Source organism: Aspergillus wentii, assembly GCF_001890725.1.
Source record: "Aspergillus wentii DTO 134E9 unplaced genomic scaffold ASPWEscaffold_9, whole genome shotgun sequence".
NCBI classification, from domain to species: Eukaryota; Fungi; Ascomycota; class Eurotiomycetes; order Eurotiales; family Aspergillaceae; genus Aspergillus; species Aspergillus wentii.
Window position 1 is genome coordinate 1200629 of NW_024467840.1, and position 23047 is coordinate 1223675.

The 23047-nt window shown below is 47.3% G+C and overlaps 10 protein-coding genes across 10 annotated transcripts; 5 read left to right on the forward strand and 5 right to left on the reverse strand.

The window, feature by feature from the left end:
* Positions 1-157: 157 nt before the first annotated feature.
* On the reverse strand, positions 158-1734 carry ASPWEDRAFT_32710 (uncharacterized protein; the record flags this gene model as incomplete). The annotated part of the gene is made up of 3 exons (XM_040833707.1): positions 158-261; positions 514-693; positions 1218-1734. The coding sequence occupies 3 exons, from the start codon at positions 1732-1734 to the stop codon at positions 158-160; spliced, it is 801 nt and encodes a 266-aa protein (XP_040684219.1).
* Positions 1735-3554: 1820 nt separating this feature from the next.
* ASPWEDRAFT_46149 (uncharacterized protein) lies at positions 3555-5119 on the forward strand. The gene is made up of 4 exons (XM_040836704.1): positions 3555-4104; positions 4164-4450; positions 4512-4725; positions 4781-5119. Exons 1-4 carry the CDS (start codon positions 3946-3948, stop codon positions 5036-5038), a joined length of 918 nt encoding a protein of 305 aa, XP_040684220.1. The 5' UTR covers positions 3555-3945; the 3' UTR covers positions 5039-5119.
* Positions 5120-5589: 470 nt separating this feature from the next.
* On the forward strand, positions 5590-10550 carry ASPWEDRAFT_46150 (NACHT domain-containing protein). Its single transcript, XM_040836705.1, has one exon. It carries the CDS (start codon positions 5599-5601, stop codon positions 10348-10350), a length of 4752 nt encoding a protein of 1583 aa, XP_040684221.1. The 5' UTR covers positions 5590-5598; the 3' UTR covers positions 10351-10550.
* Positions 10477-12289, reverse strand: ASPWEDRAFT_32713 (uncharacterized protein; the record flags this gene model as incomplete). The annotated part of the gene is made up of 7 exons (XM_040833708.1): positions 10477-10608; positions 10665-10903; positions 10960-11565; positions 11612-11756; positions 11805-11944; positions 11999-12190; positions 12241-12289. The coding sequence occupies 7 exons, from the start codon at positions 12287-12289 to the stop codon at positions 10477-10479; spliced, it is 1503 nt and encodes a 500-aa protein (XP_040684222.1).
* Positions 12290-12534: 245 nt separating this feature from the next.
* Positions 12535-14198, forward strand: ASPWEDRAFT_164811 (uncharacterized protein). Its single transcript, XM_040829893.1, has 3 exons — positions 12535-12693; positions 12751-13484; positions 13549-14198. The coding sequence occupies exons 1-3, from the start codon at positions 12547-12549 to the stop codon at positions 13781-13783; spliced, it is 1116 nt and encodes a 371-aa protein (XP_040684223.1). The 5' UTR covers positions 12535-12546; the 3' UTR covers positions 13784-14198.
* Positions 13725-15803, reverse strand: ASPWEDRAFT_164812 (fungal specific transcription factor domain-containing protein; the record flags this gene model as incomplete). The annotated part of the gene is made up of 5 exons (XM_040829894.1): positions 13725-14539; positions 14601-14743; positions 14790-14999; positions 15063-15463; positions 15530-15803. 5 exons carry the CDS (start codon positions 15801-15803, stop codon positions 13831-13833), a joined length of 1737 nt encoding a protein of 578 aa, XP_040684224.1. The 3' UTR covers positions 13725-13830.
* A 207-nt stretch (positions 15804-16010) lies between these two features.
* On the forward strand, positions 16011-16890 carry ASPWEDRAFT_717520 (RidA family protein). Its single transcript, XM_040839199.1, has 3 exons — positions 16011-16090; positions 16185-16452; positions 16504-16890. The coding sequence occupies exons 2-3, from the start codon at positions 16341-16343 to the stop codon at positions 16809-16811; spliced, it is 420 nt and encodes a 139-aa protein (XP_040684225.1). The 5' UTR covers positions 16011-16090; positions 16185-16340; the 3' UTR covers positions 16812-16890.
* ASPWEDRAFT_748578 (uncharacterized protein) lies at positions 16891-18336 on the reverse strand (the record flags this gene model as incomplete). Its single annotated transcript, XM_040839527.1, has 4 exons — positions 16891-17488; positions 17554-17765; positions 17831-18057; positions 18109-18336. 4 exons carry the CDS (start codon positions 18334-18336, stop codon positions 17148-17150), a joined length of 1008 nt encoding a protein of 335 aa, XP_040684226.1. The 3' UTR covers positions 16891-17147.
* Positions 18337-19775: 1439 nt separating this feature from the next.
* Positions 19776-20208, forward strand: ASPWEDRAFT_32718 (uncharacterized protein; the record flags this gene model as incomplete). The annotated part of the gene is made up of 2 exons (XM_040833709.1): positions 19776-19973; positions 20041-20208. The coding sequence occupies 2 exons, from the start codon at positions 19776-19778 to the stop codon at positions 20206-20208; spliced, it is 366 nt and encodes a 121-aa protein (XP_040684227.1).
* An 856-nt stretch (positions 20209-21064) lies between these two features.
* On the reverse strand, positions 21065-22700 carry ASPWEDRAFT_46152 (exo-alpha-sialidase). Its single transcript, XM_040836706.1, has 4 exons — positions 22188-22700; positions 22018-22134; positions 21917-21965; positions 21065-21865 (listed from the first exon to the last, which is right to left on the reverse strand). Exons 1-4 carry the CDS (start codon positions 22694-22696, stop codon positions 21434-21436), a joined length of 1107 nt encoding a protein of 368 aa, XP_040684228.1. The 5' UTR covers positions 22697-22700; the 3' UTR covers positions 21065-21433.
* Between the last annotated feature and the right edge of the window lie 347 nt (positions 22701-23047).

Here is a 23047-nt window from a genome sequence, read left to right on the forward strand (position 1 = left end):
ACATAAAGTCTTAAATCACACCGAATATGGTGTTACGAAAAAGTACCTGAATTGACGATATTCGACATGGATACTATCGCCATCACTTCCATCATGTCGCTTCTTGCGACCCCTACCACCGCCATCGGTTCTCCCAAGAGTTAGCTCCCTGTTACCATCACCCTAACCGGGTCATGGCCAACTTTTGGGCCATCGATATCCTACTAGGCATCTTCATGATGTCACCGTTTGGCAAAGAGATAGGATTCTGGATGTATGTGACTAGATGATAAAAGTGTTGTGTTCAAAGTTACTAAGATATCCATGGATAGCACGAGAGAACGACTCGCACCTCTATCCGCCTGGCCTCAACCCATCTACTGTCCTTGGCCGTATGGCCGATTGAAGCGGTGGCTGCATGGCTGCGAAATTAGCCAGAGTACGTATATGGATATAGATACAGACAGAAAAACCCTTATATGATATATAATTGTCAGGAAAAACTAACCTGGGTGTTTTCTAGACCAGACATACAGGTTGACCCTACCCTGCCTACGCGTAAAGCTTGTTCGACTGTTTGTTGTGCAATGTTGCGGTGATTTTGTGCTTGATTCTGTGGTAGTGGCAAGAAGGCCACGGGGTGAACTGTCCAGCCCAGGGAGGACCTGGATTTGCAGGGATCGCCGAACGGAAACTGGAAGATGCGCTCTTTGACTTATCAAAGTCTGTTCATACCGATATATCCCAGTCCTCTACCACGGGCAGTAAACTAGGGCTAGAAAAATCATTTCCTGGCTTCCATCGGCGGAAAGGTCACTAGCAAAGACCATGGCACACTATGGGCTTGTAATGATCATAATATGGTTGTGATGGTCGGGTCTGAATATACTATGTCTATAGAAAGAAATGAAGTATACTTTTTGTTGAAATAGTAATTCCTTCAAGATTCATCAGGGCGTTCATCTTTTTGGTCGACCGAGTATTCCAACAATTTTGATTCAACTATTAGCAGTGAACTCCAAGATACAGAACCCTCTATACAAAAGACAAGTCCTCCCTCCACATATCATCCCTCAGTTTCTTCTCATCAGGCTCATAGAAACCATACCAGCGAATGCAACACCCACACTCGGGCGTACAATGAAATACTCTATTAGGATGAGATGAATTTCCCACTTGCCCGTCCAGGCCTCGTCGCACTTTACTGCAACACTGACACGAACGAGCACAACACCCACCCTTAGCCCTACATTCATCAACCTTCCTATTCCACCGCTGTCTCTCCGTCAGATTATGATATTCCCGTATCCAAGCACCCGAGGGCCTCGTAGTGTAGGTCTGAAATAGTGCCACATAAGCCTCTTCATGCCGATCTTCGTTCGCCGTATATTCCTCCTCAAGCATTCCCAGTATTCGCTTTTCTGCGGGAGTCAGGCCGCCACCGTCTGGGTTATCTCGTCGTTTTCGTAATAGGTCGCCGCGTTCACGGAGGTAGATTTCGCGTAGGAAGACTGAGTGTTCCTTTTGCTGTGCTGCGTACAATTTGTCGAACCACCGCATTTGCTTCCTCCATTTGTTGAAGGGTGTCATGAACTTGGCGACTTTTCGGATGGCTGCTGCCCATGGGGGTCGGTTTGATATGAAACGATCTTCCAAGGCTTCGAAGAGGTGGTCGATGTTTTTGAATTGATAGCATGCTGTGATTGTTAGAATGAGAAGGGGAATTACCCATAGGATGGAAGATAGTGAGAACATTTCGCTGGTGTGTAGAGATGATATGAAGGAGGAATGAAGTTCTTAGGTGAATAGAGCAGGATACTAGGGCTAGACAAGATAGGCACAGGCAGCAACCTGGAACTTATTATCTGCCTATCTCTCTCCTTCAACCTCGCATACCATCACCAGGATCAAAACTAACAATATAACAGTTTCATGGATATTATGAAAAGCACTGCCCACACAAGATGATATTTTAGGAAAGGAAGCTCAACAGTGAAGTCCAATTTTAGTTCTATTTAACACTGAAATACCTCATTTCTTCCCCCTCTTTCTGATTCTCAACTATTGACTTTGATTCCCCTCTGCCTTCAATTTTATACACCAAGCCATTCCATCATGCTACCTACCCCGCTGAGCGTTAACAATCAGGCAAGAAAAATGGCTGACAAACGAAAGAGTTTGGCGGAATGGAAAAGAGATTTTTCTGCTCAAATGCGATAAAAGTATTTTTCTTCATTTTCTGAGGAATTATAAGGAATCATAAGCTGACATTGCCATCTTTGGATAGAAATCATCGTTGCCAGATGAAGCTAGCTGGGCAGGATACACACTTTGGATAGACAGAGTCGCAACTTTCACGATCTGAGCTGCGAGATTACACAGATACAGGGCAATACTGGTCCTTCAAGAGCAGAAACAAAGAGAGTAAGAAAGCAGGCCAGCGGCCAAGAGCAAAAGTACTTTCATTGGATATGTTCATAATCTGACTTTCTGGCAGACAAAGGAAGCTAATCCGGGTCCGAAGGACGATCATGCAATAATATATACGAAGCACTCCGGAGCCAAATGGATTGTTTGCTGCAAAGTACTGGATCCTGACAGCAGTCTTGACATTATCCCCAAAATAGAATAATGAAGACGGCGGAATTGATCCTGCTTTGAAGACAACAAGGAAAGTGAATGATCTACCCTCTGGGCGCATGTTTCCATCGATTCATAGTGCATTAATTGATCCAGTTATGGACTTGGACAGAGTAAGAGCGTCGGATCAAAGAGATCGAAAGATGAACAACTAGCTCGCCAAATCGAAGCAATTTTCTAGAGATACACACGACATCTCACTACACTGCCAGCCCAGAGCTGGGGCCCTACTCAGAGACTAGATTGGAGCCACTGAACAGATTCTGGAATATTATATGGTCTATGAAGTATACATACCAACTTGGCTCGTGGGAAAAGAGACTTGGAGAGACTGGACTCACAAGATATCACTATTGGCCAGTTGCCGAATCGGATGCCGAGTGGAGCGACAACCCCGACTCGGATGACGGATTCGACGACAAACTGTGGTGAATCGGCGAACCTTATGTGTTGTCTCAAAAAAAGGCCACCGGAAGACAGATGCTGAAGCCCAGAACCATATTTTGGTTATGCGATTATCTTCTGCGAAGATAGAGTGACTCGACAAGCGGGTCATGAAAATCGGTGTTCATCTGTTGTATGACAAATGCAATGCAAGATCTGATTTACATCGGTCTATCAATCCACATGCGTACTTGAATTGCCCAGTGTTGCTGGCATTAGAAGCATCGGATGCGAGAAAATATTGTGAAGTGCTCAATCGAGGCAACCAGCACGTACCAGGTTTCGATCAGCAAACGAACCGTTTTCCAAAATAAATTAAAGTTGAATCAAAGAAAGTACCTGTAACAAAGACACGAACAGCCCCCAACCCTGAGTTGCATCCAGAGTGCGCCTTTTTGTGCTTTGACTCCATCCAGCGCCACCGTCATCTCCAAGTTGGCCTAAAATCCCCAGGAACGGCGGAGTTGCGGGGGAACAGGTGGCGATCCATACTCGATGAGACGCGGGTCTGGGCGATCGCATGGCCCGACTCGTGGATGAACGAATTCCATGGCTTGGATGGATTAATTAACGTTCCTTGGGATGGATGCCTTCCTCTCGTCCGTTGGAGGCTTTTTCCACTCTTCTTGAAGGCGTCTGGTGTTCCCCGGATCCTCTTTTTCTGGCTGTCGTGTGCCTGTCTGGCCTTAATTGCTGTGTTAGTTCTTCTGTCTAATTTTACTTTCTTGCCGTCGTTAATTTGCTCGTCTGATCTTGGCCTTTTCCCACTGACTTTCTCTTTCTCTCATTTCTTCGTCTTTGTCTTCCCTCTTCTTCTTTTATCTCATCTATTCGCCCACTTCCATCTCGATCCATCTCCCACCATCAATTAACTGCCATGCCATGTCTTCACACGACGTCGGCCGCCCCACAGAGCCAGATGGCCTCATCCTCGAAGCCTGGGGCCAAGGCCTCATGGTCGGTTCCCTCCTCGTGATGGCCGCCGTCACCTTTGCCAACATGAAGAAACACATTCTCCTGCACAAAGTTATTTTCGCAGAGGTACCCTCTTCCCGTCCCTCATCCTTCTCAATTAACCATCCACTAATCAAAGACAACAGCTCATCCTCGCCATGCCCCACGGAACCTTCATCTTCCCCAAATCCCCCGCTTACGGCTGGTACCTCTCCGTCACGGCAATCGGTCTGAACATCTCCTGGTCTCTGCATAATGTGATTGCGTGGATGAAGAACCGCCCGTTCCTATCGCGCAAGGTGTCGATGTTTTATATCGGGACCGTCATTCTAGTGCAGCCGTATTGGGTGTTGGAGATTTATGCGAATTTCGCTTACTATAATGGGATTAATGATATGTTTTTGACGACGAGGCCGTTGGAGCCTATTTTTCGGTATGTCTAGTTTTTTACTCTTATATTTTATTGAATGATGGGGGCTAATGAGATGCGATAGTGATCCGTGGTGGGTGTTTACGACCTGCTCGCTTGTCTATACCATCAAACGACAGTATAACTTTGGCGTTATTGAGCTTGTCACCGTGAGTCCGCGGTTCGGAATCATGCTTGCTTCCATGTGTCTCTCAATTGCGTTTATCGTGGTCGATACGTGTAGCGTTCTTAATGTTTTCGGTACCGCTCTACCAACGGGTATTGAACCGTTCTGGAAGGTGAGATATACCACTTCTCCTCTCTGTCCGAATCGTATACTGATAGTATGGGCAGTTATCGTTCATCTTCAAATGTCTCTGCGACACGGTTATACTAGACGACTTCAAAACCGCCCTCGACCGTATGCGAACATACTGGTGGCGAAAGACGCGCACGGAGGAATTACTCCTTAGTGATCAGATGGGGAGTAGTGGTGGGCGGCATCCACGGCGCATGGATGATATCGAGGCTGCTGCTGCTGGCAGGATCCAGCAGAAGCACAAGTTGGATGAAATTCCCAGGGTTTATACGAGGGAGAATATAGATGCGTGATGGAGTTTATATTGCTGTATATGGTTGTATATAATATAGATATCGGTTAATGATTTGACGTATATAATGCTGATATTAAATCCACCTGTAGCCTCGAAGTAATTCTTGTCGATCGGACACTGACCATGTTACCACACAATACTCGAATCCCTACATAAAAAACTGCATTTTACGAGAACTCGAGAAACGCTATCCTAATTTGAAACGACAACAATTGAGATCCATACCATGTCCAATAAAACATGAGGGATCCAGGTCAATCAGCCATCCACTACGCGCCGCACAGCCAGCCATTGCAGCCTTGTTAGTCTCGCTGCAGGTTCCAAGCCTTATCACACGGCCAACAAAAGAAATATGCCCATTCTGACGCGCACGGCGTCAACAGAGAACCAGTGGATCTTTCTCAGCCAAGCAGTTTGAAGCACGTCAGAAATAAAACTCCACTGGAGGAAAGCCAGTTCACCCTGCATTAGTGGTGGCAGCAGGCATATATTTCCCTTCTGCCCGCGCTTTTTCCCGCTGTTTATTCGAATTGACTTTCAGCGTTGGTGCTATACATCATGGCACCACCGCTTTTGCTTTCCGTGTCACGGCCTAAAAATGTCAACGATCTCATTGAGCAGGTGAAAAATACAGAAACTCATGACAGCGAAAAAGAAGCCTTGAATGCGTTGGTTAAAGGCATGGTCGAGGAATTCCGCGATCACCCAAACCCGACTTATTACATCGAGGCGTCACGACTATCAGAAATCACCGACAGCACACAATATGAAGATTTAATCAAAGTCTTTAGCAACGTCGCTAGTGACCATTCAAAACATGGAAAAGCCCTTGATCGAGATCTCCTGCCGGCTTTTGATCATTGTCTTCGCCAGCACCGCGATCGGTCTTCAGAGCGCTTTCTGACTTCGGCGCTTGGGGAGTTGCGTGAAGGGCTGGCCCATGCAATAGACAATGCATATTTGCAGAATCAATACTACTTTTTATACATCCTGAGCACTGTACTGGATGTAGCGATGGATATCCACCTGGAAGGAATTGATCGAGAGAAAATCCATCAGCCACTTTCCGATACGCTCCGCGGGTTGAGAAAACATGACGATGCACGCATAGCCCAGGCAGCTACTTATGCATACGAAGCCCTTCATGGTATCCCCAATAACGAAGGCCCAATGGACGTGTTCTTGCGGACGAGTGGCACAGCCATTTCAGCGACTGCGAAAATCGCCAGCAGCGTTGCGAGTATGGATCCGGGGAAAGCGCTGAGTGCAGTACCGGATATACTGGAGATAGTAGGGTATCTTGGTAAATTGCTCGAATCGCTCGAGACGATAGGAAAAACCACGATGGACGTGAAAAATGCCTTTCTTCAAGACATTGAGCAGCTCCCAAAACAAAGTCCTTGGTACTCTGTTCTTCGCTTTACTGGTCCGCTCATCGCAGGCCACGAGTTATCCTTATCCTTTGAGCTTCTTAAGGATGTAATACCGGAATTGCCATGTTGTGATGATTATCGATTCTGGTGCGGGCTATATGACCAACTTGAACAACGCTGGATGGATGGAGATGACAATGCAAAAAGTCATATTATCGCGTTCGTTAAATGGACCTTCCATCAGCAGTCGCTAAAAGACATCAGATCCAAGGATAAACACGTCCAGGATTGGATCAATCTGATTTCCGACACCTTCAAATGCCCTCAATGGAAAGTACAAGCCTTAGATCGCCGTCGGGACAAATATTTGCGATTTCTGGTGAAGGAGAAGAGCAAGAACTCTGGGCTTCAGCGGCCATTCCAACATGGCAAATCCACCGATCGCACTGGAAAACTGCTTGAAGCCGCGTGGGGAAAGTGCAATGAAGCCCACAGACTGTACATGGATGCCGGAATCGTTCAATATTACGAGAAGGGTGACCTACTTAAAATCCTCCGGCTGTCAAATGAAAGGTTGGAGATGGAGAATTGTTACATTAATCTCAGTCTCATAGAAAAATCGGCAGACCGTGAGCGGAGTCCTGAGGTTTTGGGCCTGAGAGAGCGTTTGCAGATCGACGCTCCAAGTGAAGGTCGCGACATTCAATTGCAGGATCTGTATAAGGAGCGAGAGCTGCGGAATGGGAAAGGCATCCCGAAACGAATTCTGATTCGGGGCCGAGCTGGAGTCGGCAAAACAACTCTGTGCAAAAAGATTGTACACGATTTCATTCACGGCAAGCTATCGTCGTGGAATGTTGACCGGGTCCTTTGGATCCCTTTACGGAAGCTAAAGGGAAAGGATAACCCTGAGCAATTTCTGATTGAGGAGCTTCTCTCGAGGAATGAAGACAAAGACGTTCTGAGCACATCTTTGCGGCAAACTATTGTTCAGCCCAAGACAAGGACGCTTTTTCTGCTCGATGGTTTCGATGAAATTGCAGGAGAGGTGGTCAGCAATAACATGCTCAGGGCCCTTCTCAACCGGGACAATGTGATTGTCACGTCTCGACCATATGCGCTTGATCCGTACAGCCTAAATACCTTCGATCTCGAGCTTGAAACAGTGGGATTTCGCCCCGATCAAGTAAAGGAGTATGTGAACCATGTCTATGCCGAGCAGCCGAACCTTGCCAGTGATATTCATGGATTCCTGAAAAGCCACTGGCTGATCGCAGGGCTGCTTCAAATTCCAATTCAACTTGATGCCCTCTGCTACACCTGGGAAGAGAACCCCCTGTCTGAAGACGTGAACACCATGACTGCATTGTACCGGGCGATGGAAGTGAAGCTATGGAGAAAGGACATGGTCCGACTGGGTAAATGTGATGACAATAAAGCAAAAGACTTTTGGGATCGGGCACCAATCGAAAACCATATGCGTGATGAAATGGACCTGCTGGAAAAGTTTGCGTTCAATGGTCTGGTGAACAACCTAGTCGAGTTCCGCCTGAATGACCGAAGGATATTGTACAAAACACTTCCAGGCAAGGTTGTCGAGACCGATAACACGATTAAGGAGCTTTCCTTCCTGCGTACCGCGTCAGAAGATGAGGATCGAACCTACTATTTCATCCATTTGACATTCCAAGAGTATTTTGCAGCTTGCTATTTTGTAAGATGCTGGATAAACCAAGAGCCACTGCAGTCCATTTCCCTGGAATCGGCCCAGCTCAGCTCTCTCGAACCAGGAAAGTTCTTACTACAGGAGAGATATAATGGGCGCTATGATATTATGTGGCGATTCGTCTCAGGGTTGCTCTGCCACCAGGACAGACGAAGTTTAGTTCATTTCATGCAGGCTCTGGACAGCGATCCAAAAGATTTACTTGGGCCTGCACATCTGAGAATCCTTATGCATTGCTTCAGCGAAATATCGGTATCAGAAAGCAATGGTATCCTGGGAGAGATGAAACAGGATTTAGAGGAGAGGTTGTTACGTTTATTCTTAACTGAATGCAAATCACCATACTCTAGTCTTCAACTGGCTCATGAAATGGAGTTCCCAGAGGCGATCTTGAAAGATGTTCTAGAGAAAGGAACTATTCTGCAGAAGAAGTGCTCTCTGAATGCAATTTCTCGACGTACACAAATATCATTCAACCTCTTCCAACAAGTGGCAGCGTTGGTCTCTGAACCAGATGAGGACGTACCAAGATTGATCGGGGATGTTCTCGGTCGGCATTGGAGTGTCTCGCCTGAGGCAGTTGTGGGGTTCCTCAACTCAAGAGACACCTCTGAAACTAGACAGGTCATTCGTTTTTGTCTTCATAATGAAACCGAATTGCCAGATGATATTCTCCGCTCTTTGATATCCGGATTTGACGACACTGAGGATTCTATCCCGGATTTGGGGGCCGATATCCTGTGCAATCAGCGCTCACTGCCAGCACACATAGTTGCCGAGATGATGCCCTTGTTAGAACATGAAAATCCTTATGTTAGGGCATGTGCTGTTAGAGGGCTATCCGAACACCAACTTGTCGATAGGACAGTTTTTCATAAAATCCTAAATCTTCATGACGATCGGGATTCGAAGGTCAGAAGGAAAGTGGTTCAAGCTTTGGGATATATATATGATTGCCCGGAGGTGTTGAAGCCGTTGGGTGATCTTCTCACGGACGAAGATGAAGAAGTAAGAGAACACGCTGTTGAGTCCCTGGGAAAACAGCGAACTCTACCACCAGAAGCCTTGGAGAATCTGTATAAAATGATTGAGGAAGATAGTAACGATTGGGTGAGACGAGTAGCATTGTCAGCTTGGAGTAAACATGGCCCGTCTGAATTTGTTACTGAAAAGCTGTTCTCCATGTTAGATGACGATGTGCTAGGAGGTCAAGCAGGTAGCTGTCTAGAAAGACAGTCCTCACTGCCACATGAGATTGAAAAATCACTGCTCTCCAAGCTAGAAAGTGGAACTCAATCACAAAAACATGGCGCTGTTTCTTATTTGCAAAATCAGACAAACCTCGATAATCCGACTCTCCAAGCACTGTTCAACATTTTATCCCTTCCAAATGAAGATGCATTGCAGTTTCGGGCAATTGGAATCATTGGGAATCAAACAAAGTTTCCTGACTGTGCTTTGAAGCCACTGGCATCTTTGGCGGTTGGGGGAAACCTTGTGCAGGAAGAGGCAATCAACGCTCTAGGCCGACACCGAAAATTGCCAGAAGATATACTGGAATTATTCATTCCGCTGTTGAAGGAGGAATTCCCGATATATAATTCTTCAGCTAAAGCGTTATGCAACCAACACAGTCTACCGACCGCAATAATAGAGCAAGTCATTTCTCTGTTGGACAGCAAATCCGTTGGGCGTACAGAACGTGACGCAGAGAAAGTCCTTAGAGGTCGTCAGGATTTCTATGTGTTATTGCCGAGTCTCGATCGAAACATCTGGACAACATTATTGCAAATCTGGTTTGAGAGAAGTCTGGACGAGAACCTGAGTTGTTACCGTTCAGATGATTGTTTTGTCCTAAACACTCCACAACAAACATACACGATACGCATGTCAACTGATTCTCAAAGGGAAACTCTTGATTATGCTTTTGGGGAACTGGAAAATTTTCAATCGAGTTTCCCAGCTCTGGGCGAAGAGCGGGATTATTCAGATTCCTCATCCACAAGCGATGAGGATGGAGATTCACATTCCCCAACTGAGATTGAAGGGGACAAGGATTCAGGTTGCTCACCCCCAACTTCAATCAGTGAGCATGGAGATCCAGATTCCCGCACAGTTGCAGCTGAAGACCGTGGCACGAAATGGATTTCCTTGTTTTTGGCTACATACTTTTTCTGTTTCTCTGTGTTTTTGGCGTTTCTGGCAAGATAGATACACTTCTGTTGCTTTATAGAATCTACGAGCAGTTCAATTTCACCATGATTATTACTATCAGCTGTGCATATCTGTATATATAGATGAGTCTGTCATTCGATTGGTGCATCATAAGCCGGGTACTTATTCTCTATCTTTCTTATAATTCACAACATCCATACAGCCTTCATCTGCATCCTCTCCATCAATACAAAGTGATGCCTTCCACGTAACCGATCGCCAGGCTGGAACACCAGCTTCAAAAAGCATGTCGGTCTGATATAAAAATTAGAAAATCAACCCTGGCTCACGATTATGCAGGAGCGACTTACCTCAGCAACAGAAAGCCCAGCAAGCTCAGGCACAAAAAGAAACGCCCATCCAAGCGATAGAGCTATCATAGCAAGCCAGATATAGCATACATTGATGCCGAGACTTCCTGCCGTTGCATCGACTATGTAAGGAGTCACGAAGCCAATAGCCCAGGTGGAGATCCAGTAAACGACCATGGTGATAGTTGACTGGTGAAGACGGAGGCGTTGAGAGTATGGTTCTGTCATGATGACCCAGCCTGGGATGGATTTGTTAGAGATGTTCTCTTTTTTATATGAGTAAAAAGGAAGATACCAATAGTCCCCCACGAAGGAGCATAAGCCGCAATGAAAATCACAGCCCCAGCCACCAGAGCATTATGATCAGCCCGACTATCCGCAGCCACAGAGTGCACGACAGCCGGAACCAACATGGCAACCGCCATAACCGCACCCCCAGCGAGCAAACAGACGCGACGACCGAACCGTTCAACGAAATACGGGGAAGGTGCAGTGAAAACAGCGTTCACAAGCGCCAGGATCAAAGAAATCAGATACGAATCCTTCACGCCGGCTGCCTCGAAGAAGGTCGTCCCGTAGCCGAACCAGAATGTGACGCCGGTAGAGATTGTGAAAAAGCCCATGCAGAGGCCTAGTAGTTGGCGGCGGAGATTGGGGCCTTGGAAACACTCTGCCAGGTGGACTTTGCCGGTGGATGACTGTTCTTGGATCCAGTGGGTTATTTCATTGATGGATTCTGTTATTTCGTCTGAGTCGATATCGAGATGGCGAAGGGCGGCAAGGGACTGTCGAGCCCTGTTGTGTTGGTTTGCTTTGATAAGGAGAACCGGAGATTCAGGTGCGATGACTGCGCCGACGAAGATGATGAGGGCGAGGAAAAGTTGAAAACCGACAGTGATGCCTGGGACAGTCAGAGCCAGACGGCGAAGAGATAGAAGAATACATACGCCAGCTATTAGCACCCTCAAGATTCCTCGTCGCAAGGCTGATGCCACACGCGAGAACATTGCCACTCGTTAATAGTTGTGTGTAGACAGCGATGAATGGTCCTCTCGTGGTTGACTTGGAGCTCTCTACCAGGTACATAGGAGACTGGCGATATCAGTAAATACTCACACAAGGGATATCTTCTTCACATACAACAACGGAAATAAGCCCAAGTCCCATTCCAAGAAAAATACGACCCAGAACGAACACTCCAAATGGTGGACCAGCGACCTGGAGAGACACGCCCACAGCATATATCCCAGCAGCAAATATCAAACTACCCTTGCGGCCAACTAATCACAATGAGCCCAGTCCAAGAATTATGTATACTGAAAGAAAGACAATACCAATTTCACCAGCAAAAGAGGCAGAGACCGAACCCAGCAGGGTTCCGACAACAAGGAGAGACGTAAAGATAGACCGAGTGCTGGGTGCTAGAGACCAGCCGGCACTTTCGCTATAATATCCATAGCGACGCTGGAAGTCGACAGATCCAAGAACACCATTAAGATAACCAGAGTCGTATCCGATTAGGGTTCCTAAGAAGTTAAGGTTAGTTTCTGTTTATTAGTCTAGAATGAGGACTTACCAGAGGCAAATATCATGCCATAGATGAAGCATTGCCGGAGTGATACCATATTGACACTTGAATCGTGATTAGTATTGACTCATAGAGAATATAGGATGTCTTTATAGTATCGGATAGACGCATGGAGATAAGGGTTGGGATATTCGATTCTCACCGTTATCGGGATAGGAGTATAGATAGGAATCCACGTTCCTATCTACCAGTTAGCAGGAATATGCGTTCCTATCGACAGTACCTCCATGTCGATCAGAGCATCATATAGATACCGAATATCTCTTCCTGATAGATACCAACCAATCATCGAAAATGTCCGAAATACCCTCAACACAGAGAGCCATCGTCACTCCTGAGATGGGGAACGATCTCAATATGACCATTCAGACCATTCCTGTACAAGAACCGACTCCAGGTGAGGTCGTCATTCGCATTTTGTATACGGGAATCTGTCGGAGTGTGAGTAGACTCTATCATATAACTTAGTTCTGGACTAACTGCTCCTCCTTTTCCTAGGATGCATCTTTCTCTGTAGGCCCCAATCCAGGCTATCCGAGATACAATCACATCGCCGGACACGAAGGCATTGGCCACGTCGTCAAGGCGCACGATCCATCCCTCCTCGGTCGTCTTTACGGCATTCGCTATCTGGGCTCGAGCTGTGGGTTTTGCACATACTGTCTGCGTGACCTGCCTACATCCTGTCCCTTCCAGCTCAACACACCAAAGCAAATCCCCGGTACGTTCCGGGAGTATGCAACGGTTCCTATCTCCTGTCTCGTTCCTTTGCCGTACGGGATTCTGTGTGGCAGTGTTGAGCCTGCTCTGTACGCCACTGCATTGTGTTCTGGATCGACTGCGCTGAAGTCTCTGAGGGCTGCCAGATTAAGCCCCGGGGATGTAGTGATCGTCGTTGGTGGTGCTGGTGCCATTGGGCATCTGACAGGGATGATAGCGAAGCAGGTTCTGCGATCCAGCGTAATCGGTGTTGACCTCGAGGAAAAAGTGAGCGGGCTCATAACCCAGGATCATCAAGAGTACTGTGACATTTTTCTCGGGGCGCCCGAGACCCATGAAGGCGCGGCTTGGAACAGGTTTCACTCAATGCTGCTTAGGGCCTGCTCCCAACTACGCGGTGACCACGGGGCTGTTCGTGCAGCGGAGGCAGTTGTGGTGACAAGCAGCTCGTTTTCCTCCTTCCAGAGATTGGATGAGTACGTCTGCGATGGTGGATCCATTGTCTGTGCTGGGTAAGATGCCTCCCTCGTGAAAGGTCAAAGATCTAAGACTAAATTCTCTCCTTTCCATACGCAGAGTACCCAAAGGACTCAATATGATTTCACTTCCGCTTTCATCTGTCGTCGAACGAGGTTTGCACCTGACAGGGAATCTCATGGGCAGCCATCGCGAGGCGCTGGAGGTGGTGGAATACATACGAACTGGCCAAATCAAGCCACGCATCACCAGGATAGCACTGGAAGATGTCCCCGAGCAGATGCAGCGAATGGTGGATTGCCAAACTGTGGGAAAGCTTGTAGTATGTATGTAGATAGTTTTATCCACAGCAAAGATCATTCTCAAAAGACGGTCTATGTTTCACAAAAGGAACTCGAGATTATGCGGCAGATCGATCATTAGGTCGTCAAAAGGATAATCCGCCTCCATGATAGAATGCCATAGGTCTAACTGGGCTTCATTCGTATCTGCTGGTCCCTCCAAGACATGTGTACCAACAACTGGGTCAGACATTTGTGGACGATTCTCAACAAGACACAAAACACCACGCCAGTATTGTCGAGCGGGCGTCCACGAGTCCGAGAGTTCGTTCAGAGTAATCAAGCAAGATTCGATAAGCTTCATTCGAGCGTTGGAGCTGTTTCCATGTTCGGAACCACAGGAGCCTGATAGCAGTAGCACTGCCAACAGCGTGCAGTGCGTGGCTGTGATGGGGCTTCTCCGAAAACTGCCAAACGCTTTGCGATACTGCTCAGCAAGAATGCATATTTCTTTTGCGGCCTCCATGCACAGCGCCGATGCCTTTATTTCCGTTGGCGCTTCTGTGAGACTCTGGCTCTCAGTTGACAGTCTAGGGGACCTTTTTGGTAGAAAAGGTTTGGCGAGAATAATGATAGATGTTTGATAAACCATATGTAGGATGAAAATATGGGCTAGAACTTTACTTTTGCCTGGGTGTTTGATCTGTAGGTTGGCAGGTAAATTATATTTCCAGCTTTTGAGCTCGAGGAGATACGAGTCGAGGAAGGTTTGTTTCTGGGCTCCAGGAGGCAATTTCTTTGGTGCGTAGCTGCATGAAGCTGGTCAGTAAGATCTGGCCTGGGTAGCGAAAAGATGCTTTGAAAACTGACAGTTTCGTGAGTATTTTCTCTAGTATCTGACAATGCGTTGATAGGGCGTGGTGGAGCATCGAAAGCATCCCAGACTCGGACTCGAATGCTCCATCGACATCTACAGGAGATGATAGAGGGAGTTCCACCGACGCCTGGGATTCCTAAGCCAGATTAGCCCTACACATCAACAAAGGAAAGAAGACCTACCAGCATTGTGCATATTCGGCCAGTGTAGCTCGCCCAGAGCTTATCAGTGCAGTATAGAGCCCAGTATATCTGTCTTCGAAGCTTGATCTCCACGTCTGGTAACTGACAAGATTGATCCAGGATCGAAGAATCCAGATTAAACCCCATATCTAATGCCAGGCGGATCGCCATACCATGGCGGAGCCAGCCTTTAGTGTCAGAACCTGTTGCCTTTCAACAATGCTAGTTAGCTTACAGACGGATAGCCAAAATGAGCCTAAATGCTGTACTCACCACGTAAATCATCGCCATTATGCCCAGCGACTGGATGGTTGTGATACTGGGTGACCTGAGATCGAAATGAAGGAGCACCTCTGCAGTCTCGAGGAACGTTTGGCCCGCTGTATTAGGGTCGTCTGGGGAGGAACGAACTTCTGGTCGATCGGAGTAGCGAGATCCCATGGCAAGGATGCAGTTGAGCAAGAGTGGACTGAAATACCGCCCGTTGGTGCGCTGGCTGTGTCGGAAGAGACTCTCGTCAACCAGCTGGGCCCAGGGTTGTTCCCATTCGTAGTAGAGGGTGACGAGGTGTTGTTCCAGTTCTGCTGGGGTTGCCTGTGCTGAGTCGAGCTCTTGGTAGAGCTGGTTCAAGCGGATGCGAGTGGAGGGGCTTGATGGTGTAGCCGGTTTGTCACCTGTATTCACTGCAGTCAGAAGACCCATTTTTTGTCGTATCTAATTCAGGATTTTTCACAACGTACCGTTCAATTGCAGGAGCTCGACACGCCCACTGCTCGAGCCAAAATAACGCATTTCCCCATCTCCATCTATGTCAGGCGTACCCTCCAAGCACAGAGCCCCATCAAGTTCTGTAGGCTGCTGCTGCTGCTCTTGTTGAGAAGCCAAAGAGGCCGTCGGTCCACCACCCACCGGTGAAGTCTCCCCAGCCCTGATCTGAGCAATCGAAGCATTAACATCAATAGAATGCAGCCTTAAAACCTTCTCCAACAACTCAATCCTATTCTGCAACAGCATCACCAGCGATTTTGGCGCCGTGCCCCGGCTGTCGTCTCTTGGCGTAAACTGGCATTTAGTTCCGCGGCTGAGACATCGTGCACACGATGGCTTCTTGCCATCACACTTTATAGCATTCAGTCAATTCTAATCAAGTAGAATTATTTTATGAGTTAGGCTTTACCTTGGCTCTTCGTCGTCGACATTCCTGGCAGGCTTGTGTGGTATATTTGGATCGGGATGCTGATGCTACCAAGCTGTGAACTGGTTCTGTTGGCATTGTTGGAGTTTCTTTTTCCTCAAACGAAGTAAGTAATTGGGCAATTCCAAAATACCTGGGCATACATATGTACTTAAATATGCATTATAAATACTGACGTTTGGTACTGTGGGGTAAAATAGATGGTAGATAAATGGCATTGATAGGAATATGAATTCCGCTTTGTGGCGACAGCGACAGCTACTTAAGAGGTCAAATCAACCACGAATTCTAATTTCTTTCTACTCTTTATTTCATTAAGCGATATTTTATATTCTATCTATTAATATCAATTCGACATGTCTCACCTTCAATACTACGCATACGAAGGTCATGGAGTCCGCCAACAGCAGGCCTTCCGCTACAGCCAGGCCGTCCGCGTTGGAGACCGAATTGAATGTGCAGGACAGGGTAAGTCACCCAAATCTACCTAAAAACATGTCAAGCTAATTAAAATTTCAGGCGGCTGGGATCCTATAACCGGGAAATTTGAAAAAGAAATCAACAACCAGATCGACCTGGCCTTTTCCAATGTTGAGCGCTGCCTGAAAGACGCAGGAGGCAAAGGCTGGTCGCAGGTCTACCGGGTGAATTCCTACCATGTTCCAATCAACAACGAGGCGTTGGCAGCTATGGTGAGGAATTTTAAAAAGTACATGCCGGATCACCAGCCGATTTGGACTTGTGTTGGTGTTACTCGTCTTGGGGAGGATGATATGCGTGTGGAGATTGAGGTCGTGGCTCATGACCCGGAAGGAGGCAGTGTGTAAGAAACTCTCGGTCTTACAGGTGATTCTAGTAGATGCAAGGACAGATCATTCTATGTAATACTATTATTGAAGAACCTGGTTATAAAGTATTTCATCAAACAAACACACTTGACTAACCGTTCACCCTTTGTACCTACTATCCAGGGGTTTATCTATTCTTTTAATACATGTTTTACGATCCATTATATCATATAAGAGCACTTCGATTCATCACTATCCTGGACTGAAATACCACCTCGTCTACTGGATAATCTTGGCCTGTATTCAGAACGCTTTGAGAGGCAGACAGTGATACACAGAGATCCTTTGATAATCACAATAGTCCACACCAGTGACTCAGTTGTCGGTGACAGCCGGGCCAGCCTTCCAGCCTTCCTTCTTAGTCCAAACATGGGTGGCAATTGCACCATCCAAGGAACGGTAGGCAAGCACAATATATCCGGGATCACCAATGTATTCGGGCTTCTGGAAGGCGGCAATATTGGTTCCTTCGTAGAAGGTGACCAGGTCGGACACCTTTGCATCGTTGCCACTTTGGCCCGGCTTTGCAACGTATTCTTGGATTGTTTCCTTGCCGACTAGGAAAACATGCTGGTCGGTGTCCCATTGGGTTGCTGTTGCAATTGGAGTGAGAATTTGAACCTTGCTTTCGTTGGGATTCTCGAGCCAAGTCGAGTCTATTTCTGTTAGCCAGACCCTTGGAAAACGACAGAGGGAATTAAGAATTAAAAGAAACACATACGCGCCCAATCATCATCCCGGGGGCCTCGTGAGAACTCGATGATATCCCCGTTATGTTCCTGGACAAGGAATCGAATGTCGGCTTGCTGAAGGTAGGCTGAGAGCTTGGCGCCAGGAAGAGATTTGCCCCATCCTTCTGGGATTTTGCCTTGCTCCCACTGGTGTGGTCCGGGATCATTGCGGTGGAGGGTCCAGATTTGCCCAACTTCCTCACTGTATTTTGTCAGCATCATCGTCATCATCATCATCATCATCTTCTTCTTCTCAGAAATACTCACACTGGATAAATAATCCACTGGTTTGAAGGCGAAATCAGGGGTTGACCGTCTTTACCGACAGGATAAAACTCTGCCAGACTCAGAGGAGCAAAAGCACGCTCACTCGTTGGCGGGATATCGGATCCCCCCGAAGTCTGGAGGTTACCAGCGGTCCAGTTCGAGCTTGCTTTCACATCTCTGTACACCTCCCTCAAGTCATAGTCCTTGCTAAGGTAGACGACATGGATCTTCAATAGTCAGTGGGTTCCATCTTGATAGCGATAGGGAGGGGATCTCACTGTCAAACCCGTGCCTGTTCGGGAAAAGGCAGAGAACGCGGCGATGGGGGTTCCTCGACCGGCGTCGGTGGCAATGGGGGTTGGATACCGAATCCATTTGCCATCCTGGAGGTGACTTTCGTAGATGGCATAGTTTCCAGAGTTGTCCTTGTCTTCCTGGAAGAAGATGTGCAACCCATCACTGACATAGACCAGAGACAGGTTGGACTCGACGAGGGTTTGAGGCATATTGGAAAGCTCAAGATATTGATGAGAGGAAAGAATTAGAAGAAATGGCAGTAACTTTGTTTGTTCTGTCCACCAGGAGAGACGATGGGCTCCGCCTTTTTATATCTTCAACATGCCTGCAAAGACACTTACCACTCGGCTTGATGACGGTCTCCAACTCGGTGGCCTCATTGCAAACGGCAACTTCGATGCACATGTATGCATTCTGACGTTTACATGGATATCATGGGTATCATTCCAAGTCACAATGTCCCTTTTAGTCTGATTGCATAGCAAGGTGAAGAAGTGTACAGAATCACGTCTTCACGTCTTGACGTCTTCGAGCTGAACACGGCTCTGGACTCTCCTGCTGAAGATCATTTGTAGGGGTGAATCAGCCAGCCACAAGAAGACGGGGATGGAGGGGCTTGCAGAAGCGAGGGTCGAGCAGGAAAGAATTGTGAGTTTGCGTTGCTTTGAGATGCACGACGAGGGGACTTGCATCTCCGGGTCAATCAGAGCCCACAAGAGGGTCTCTACAAGGGGAAAGGTGTGAAAAACAACTGCAAAGCTGCCTTGCTGTTTCTTACAACCACGTCTTCACATACAATCTAGCTACCTAGGTACCTTACGGTAGATCCACCATAGAATTGCCATGGATTTCAGTATATTTTTTTTATTTTGGATTCGAAACCTATGGCAGAGTATGTAGGAATTTTAAATAATTGTGATAGCTATACCTCTCCTATTCTATGGTAATTTCATGCTAGTTCTACTCATTGTAGATATACTCTATTCTTGTGGAAATACCCCATAGATATGATTCTATCCTATGGAAATCTCGGAAACTTCGTATTATTGAACATTAGCAGCGAAAACCATAAAATCTATGCTATATGTACCATGGATTTGTAAAATTTATTTCCACTATATCCAACATGCTTCCGATGGATAATGTATAACTTGAACTCAGCAAACTCCGGTAAGGTATCATCCTGTCATGTCGAGTGCAACCGTAACGGGCAATGCTCAGGCTGACAGCTGTATACAGCAAGGAAGATCCCTGGTCGAACATGAAGCATCCACGCATTAAGAGACCTCTCAGCTCGCCAGTCCAGCGCTTCAAGTCGTCTTTTATATGACGCATTCAGCAGTCATCTGCTGAAATGGAAAAACACCTCACATCTAGACCTCCATGGATGGTCAGATGCGTCAGACTGTTGCAGTGATGAGACCAGATCTCCCTCTTCCTTTTCGTTCTCACCATGGATCCATATTTTCTGTATGGGCATTGCGAGTCTCGGTCTCTCTTCCGCTACGCCATGTTGGTGTTTGTGGAATGGTACTGTCGTCCAGGTCTGTTCGGCTATAAAAACCCAATGCCATATGGACTGACTTGGACCAAATCATCAGCATCTCCTTTTGCATCTTCATCTTTTCTGCACACTCATACAAACATCATGACAAAAATAGCCACCGACGCGGACTTTTCACTCACTATGACTCAGAGGGAAGAACATCTCATTTATTTCCAAGAAGAGTCTGGAGCCATCCGTGAAGTCATCGTGGTTGGCGACAAGGCGACCCTCACGCCCACTCCGGTGGCCACGGACGCGAAGAACGGAACACCCATTACGAGCTTCTCCGGCTCTGCCAGAGTGCGTCCTCGGAATGAAGAAGTATGGTTAACCTTGTCATCTAGGAATATCGGCTGACCTGGCAAAGATCCACGTCTTCTACATCAACACCAAGGACCAGTTGCAGGAATTGATCCGAGACGCCGATGGATCGCCCTGGGAATCGCTTCCACCAAGTTTCAGCCCGGAGAAGAATGATTTGAGTGTTGGGCTGAAGATCTGCGGGTATTGCGTGGATGAGATTGATGGGACGTGAAATTTGGTTACGAGGAACAAGTTCTACCTATGTGATAGTATAGGATGCAGAAAAGGCCTTATCGATAATGATAGCTATATATTTACATAAGTAGCTAAGCTCTAATTGAATAGACGGTAGGTAATATCTTGTTATGAAGAAGCTATAGTAAGGTGGTGGTAGTAGTTAGCTTAGTAATGCAGGGAAAACATCTCCGTATTGTATTACAAATCTGCAAGCCAGCCCCGTCTGGTATAGATCGGCACCAAATGACACCGGACGGGGTTTAGCCGTCCGAGCCGGCCCGTCGCACGCCCCATCTTCATGCATCAAGAATGCAGCTTGGAATCACCACAAAACCCCTCCAAAAGCGGAGGTCATGTCGACGAGGACGTGGGGAGCTGAAAACCCATGATCTTTTTTTTTTTTTTTGGTTTCTTTCTCCCTCTCTCTGTGCGACACACCATTTGGTCGTCCAACCCCAGCCTGCATCACCGGCAGAAAACGCACGTACAGCAAAAGGAAAGTTCGGTGATTCATTGGTAAACCCCACGGGTCAGAGATTGGTCTTGATGCGGGCGCTGGCATTTGGCAATATAATGCAAGAATGCAACCTGCTGGGAAGCCCCGAAGAATTGCCAGTTGAATGCAGGCCCTGTCATCCAACAGACTTACTCTGCATACGGCTCCTTGCACTGCTCGATCCCAACTGGTGATTCGAATAAAGACGCTTTTGATAAATGCCATACTCCAGCAGGTAAGCTCGCCATCTTTCAGATACTTACCCAGAAAGTGCGATTGCAGGGGCCAGCCCATAGACTGTAAAGACCCCCGACCAAAGAAATCGCCGTGAGGGAGGATACCGGCAATCCGACCTGTTCGACGTGGTCAGAACATACATATTGGATAGACATCAAGGACAGGAGGATAGTAGGGCCCGGCCAGCATTGTCGGCCATCGACCAGCAAGACGCAGGCAGACATTTTCCACAGTGGTATTATTATAGCACTACCACTTCATTGTTGTTGCTTTGTTCAAATCCAGATAGCCAGTACTGTTCATGCGGCTCATCCCTGGCTTCCACTGTATTGAAGATCTGCTGCTGACTATTTGCTGAATCCTCCTTTGAGCTACACCGGAACTTTACTCACTGCCTTACAAATGACATTGAAACACATATCTACACCGTACAAGAAGGCAGTTCTGGTGGATGCATGGGATACACAGTGCATATCAATGGAATCACCTATAAAACACTCGCCAAATCCATCAAACTAACAGTCACGCGGTTATTCGTCCCCTGCAACACCCCAGCCCCATTCAGCAATAACATCCTCCCATCGTCTTCCTGCAACACTCTCAGTGCCCGCGTGTAGCTCGTCCCTTCTGGTGTTGCAATCTCCGTCCACTCGCCCTGTCCTAAGGCATGGTTCACAAATACTGAGCTCTGCGTTCCGCTGCCCACGATGATTGTCCCGTTCACGCCTCCATATGGTGACCATGTCACATACGGTGATGAAGTAGGCGTTACACCACTCGAAACGATGAGACGCTGGTGTGGCGCGGAGTTAAAGTCTTCGGGGTCTGCAGAGATGCGATAGTACAGCGGAAAGGAGTAGGTGGATGTGTTGAAGTAGGAGCCGTATTCGTAGGTCATGATGTAGGTGTTATCCGGGAGCTAGCCTTGTTAGCTTGGATATATACATGTTTTGGCTTGGGCGTAGCATACCTTGGCCACGGTGGGCATGCCAGGTCGATCTGTATATGTGGGGTAGACACTGCGATTGTCAGTAGTCAATAAATTAAAGATAAATGAGAAAGGAAACAGACATATCATCAACAACAGGCCCCCAATTCTTCAAATCCGTCGAAGTCCGATGCACCATCGTCTGTCCGTGAGTTTCATTATCCCTCTGATCTGAATAATAGCAAATCAACTTGCCCTCACTACCAGAGGATCACATTAGCACCCATCCAATCCAAGACAGGAAAAAACATACTACTCCATCAAAAACGGCTCCCAAACCGGCGTCAACCCATTCGTCGGTTCCGCCCTCCCCCCGGCCGCAATATGGCTCACAAACTCCCAACTCACGCCCTCATCTCCAGACGCATACAGATCAATCTGCGTCGAAGACAAGTCAGTCGGGATACTACTCCCCGCCAACAACACCGTCCCGGCTGAAAAATCCCCGATCTTCTCGGTGAGATAGTACAGGAACGGCTGGTAGCGCAGTCCCAACCCATTGGCTGTGTCGTGGACTTGGGAGATTTCAGTCCATGTCGCGCCGTGGTCTGTGGAGCGGTGGATGGGGAAGTAGACGGCTGGTGGTTCGGGGGAATAGTTCTCCCATGTGATGAGGAGGTCGCCGTTGGGGAGTTGGAGGTTGCGTGCGTATAAAGTGCGAGGGATGGTGTAGTTGGATGGAGGGGTGAAGATTGTTTTGTCGGTGATTGTTGGGAGGGCGAGGGAGAGGGTGGTGAGGGGGAGCAGGTGGAGGAGACGCATTTTGTCGGCTGGTCTGATTAAGTCTTCATCTTCTTGACTTGTTTATAAATAAACAAGTTCATCCCGCCGGAGTTGGTGAAATGAGGAGTCGGCTCGAAAAGCCATTGCTGGGCGTTTTCTGGGCAGAGAATTTCCATCAATCAGTTGCGTTCTATGAAGCCAAAGTTGATTGCATGACACTACTTGAATAAAAAATGATATCAATAATAATTAACTACTATTCTAGAATATGATAGAATATTATATCTACTTGGATAACAGAATACACACCCGGTTACGAAAAGGAATCCTTCCACTCTTTGCAGCAGCGTCATTCCTATCCTATCCTTAATAAAGCTGTATAAAAAAGTG

Bases quoted from the DNA above. Each gene is read 5' to 3' on its own strand.
- ASPWEDRAFT_46149 (XM_040836704.1), top strand. From the start codon at position 3,946: ATGTCTTCACACGACGTCGGCCGCCCCACAGAGCCAGATGGCCTCATC. The intron at 4,105-4,163 runs GTACCCTCTTCC...CAAAGACAACAG, and splicing joins ACAAAGTTATTTTCGCAGAG to CTCATCCTCGCCATGCCCCA. The intron at 4,726-4,780 runs GTGAGATATACC...TAGTATGGGCAG, and splicing joins GTATTGAACCGTTCTGGAAG to TTATCGTTCATCTTCAAATG.
- ASPWEDRAFT_46150 (XM_040836705.1), top strand. From the start codon at position 5,599: ATGGCACCACCGCTTTTGCTTTCCGTGTCACGGCCTAAAAATGTCAAC.
- ASPWEDRAFT_164811 (XM_040829893.1), top strand. From the start codon at position 12,547: ATGTCCGAAATACCCTCAACACAGAGAGCCATCGTCACTCCTGAGATG. The intron at 12,694-12,750 runs GTGAGTAGACTC...TCCTTTTCCTAG, and splicing joins ATACGGGAATCTGTCGGAGT to GATGCATCTTTCTCTGTAGG. The intron at 13,485-13,548 runs GTAAGATGCCTC...TTCCATACGCAG, and splicing joins GGATCCATTGTCTGTGCTGG to AGTACCCAAAGGACTCAATA.
- ASPWEDRAFT_717520 (XM_040839199.1), top strand. From the start codon at position 16,341: ATGTCTCACCTTCAATACTACGCATACGAAGGTCATGGAGTCCGCCAA. The intron at 16,453-16,503 runs GTAAGTCACCCA...TTAAAATTTCAG, and splicing joins AATTGAATGTGCAGGACAGG to GCGGCTGGGATCCTATAACC.
- ASPWEDRAFT_46152 (XM_040836706.1), bottom strand. From the start codon at position 22,696: ATGCGTCTCCTCCACCTGCTCCCCCTCACCACCCTCTCCCTCGCCCTC. The intron at 21,966-22,017 runs GTCTGTTTCCTT...TGACAATCGCAG, and splicing joins GGGCCTGTTGTTGATGATAT to TGTCTACCCCACATATACAG. The intron at 21,866-21,916 runs GTATGCTACGCC...TAACAAGGCTAG, and splicing joins GCATGCCCACCGTGGCCAAG to CTCCCGGATAACACCTACAT.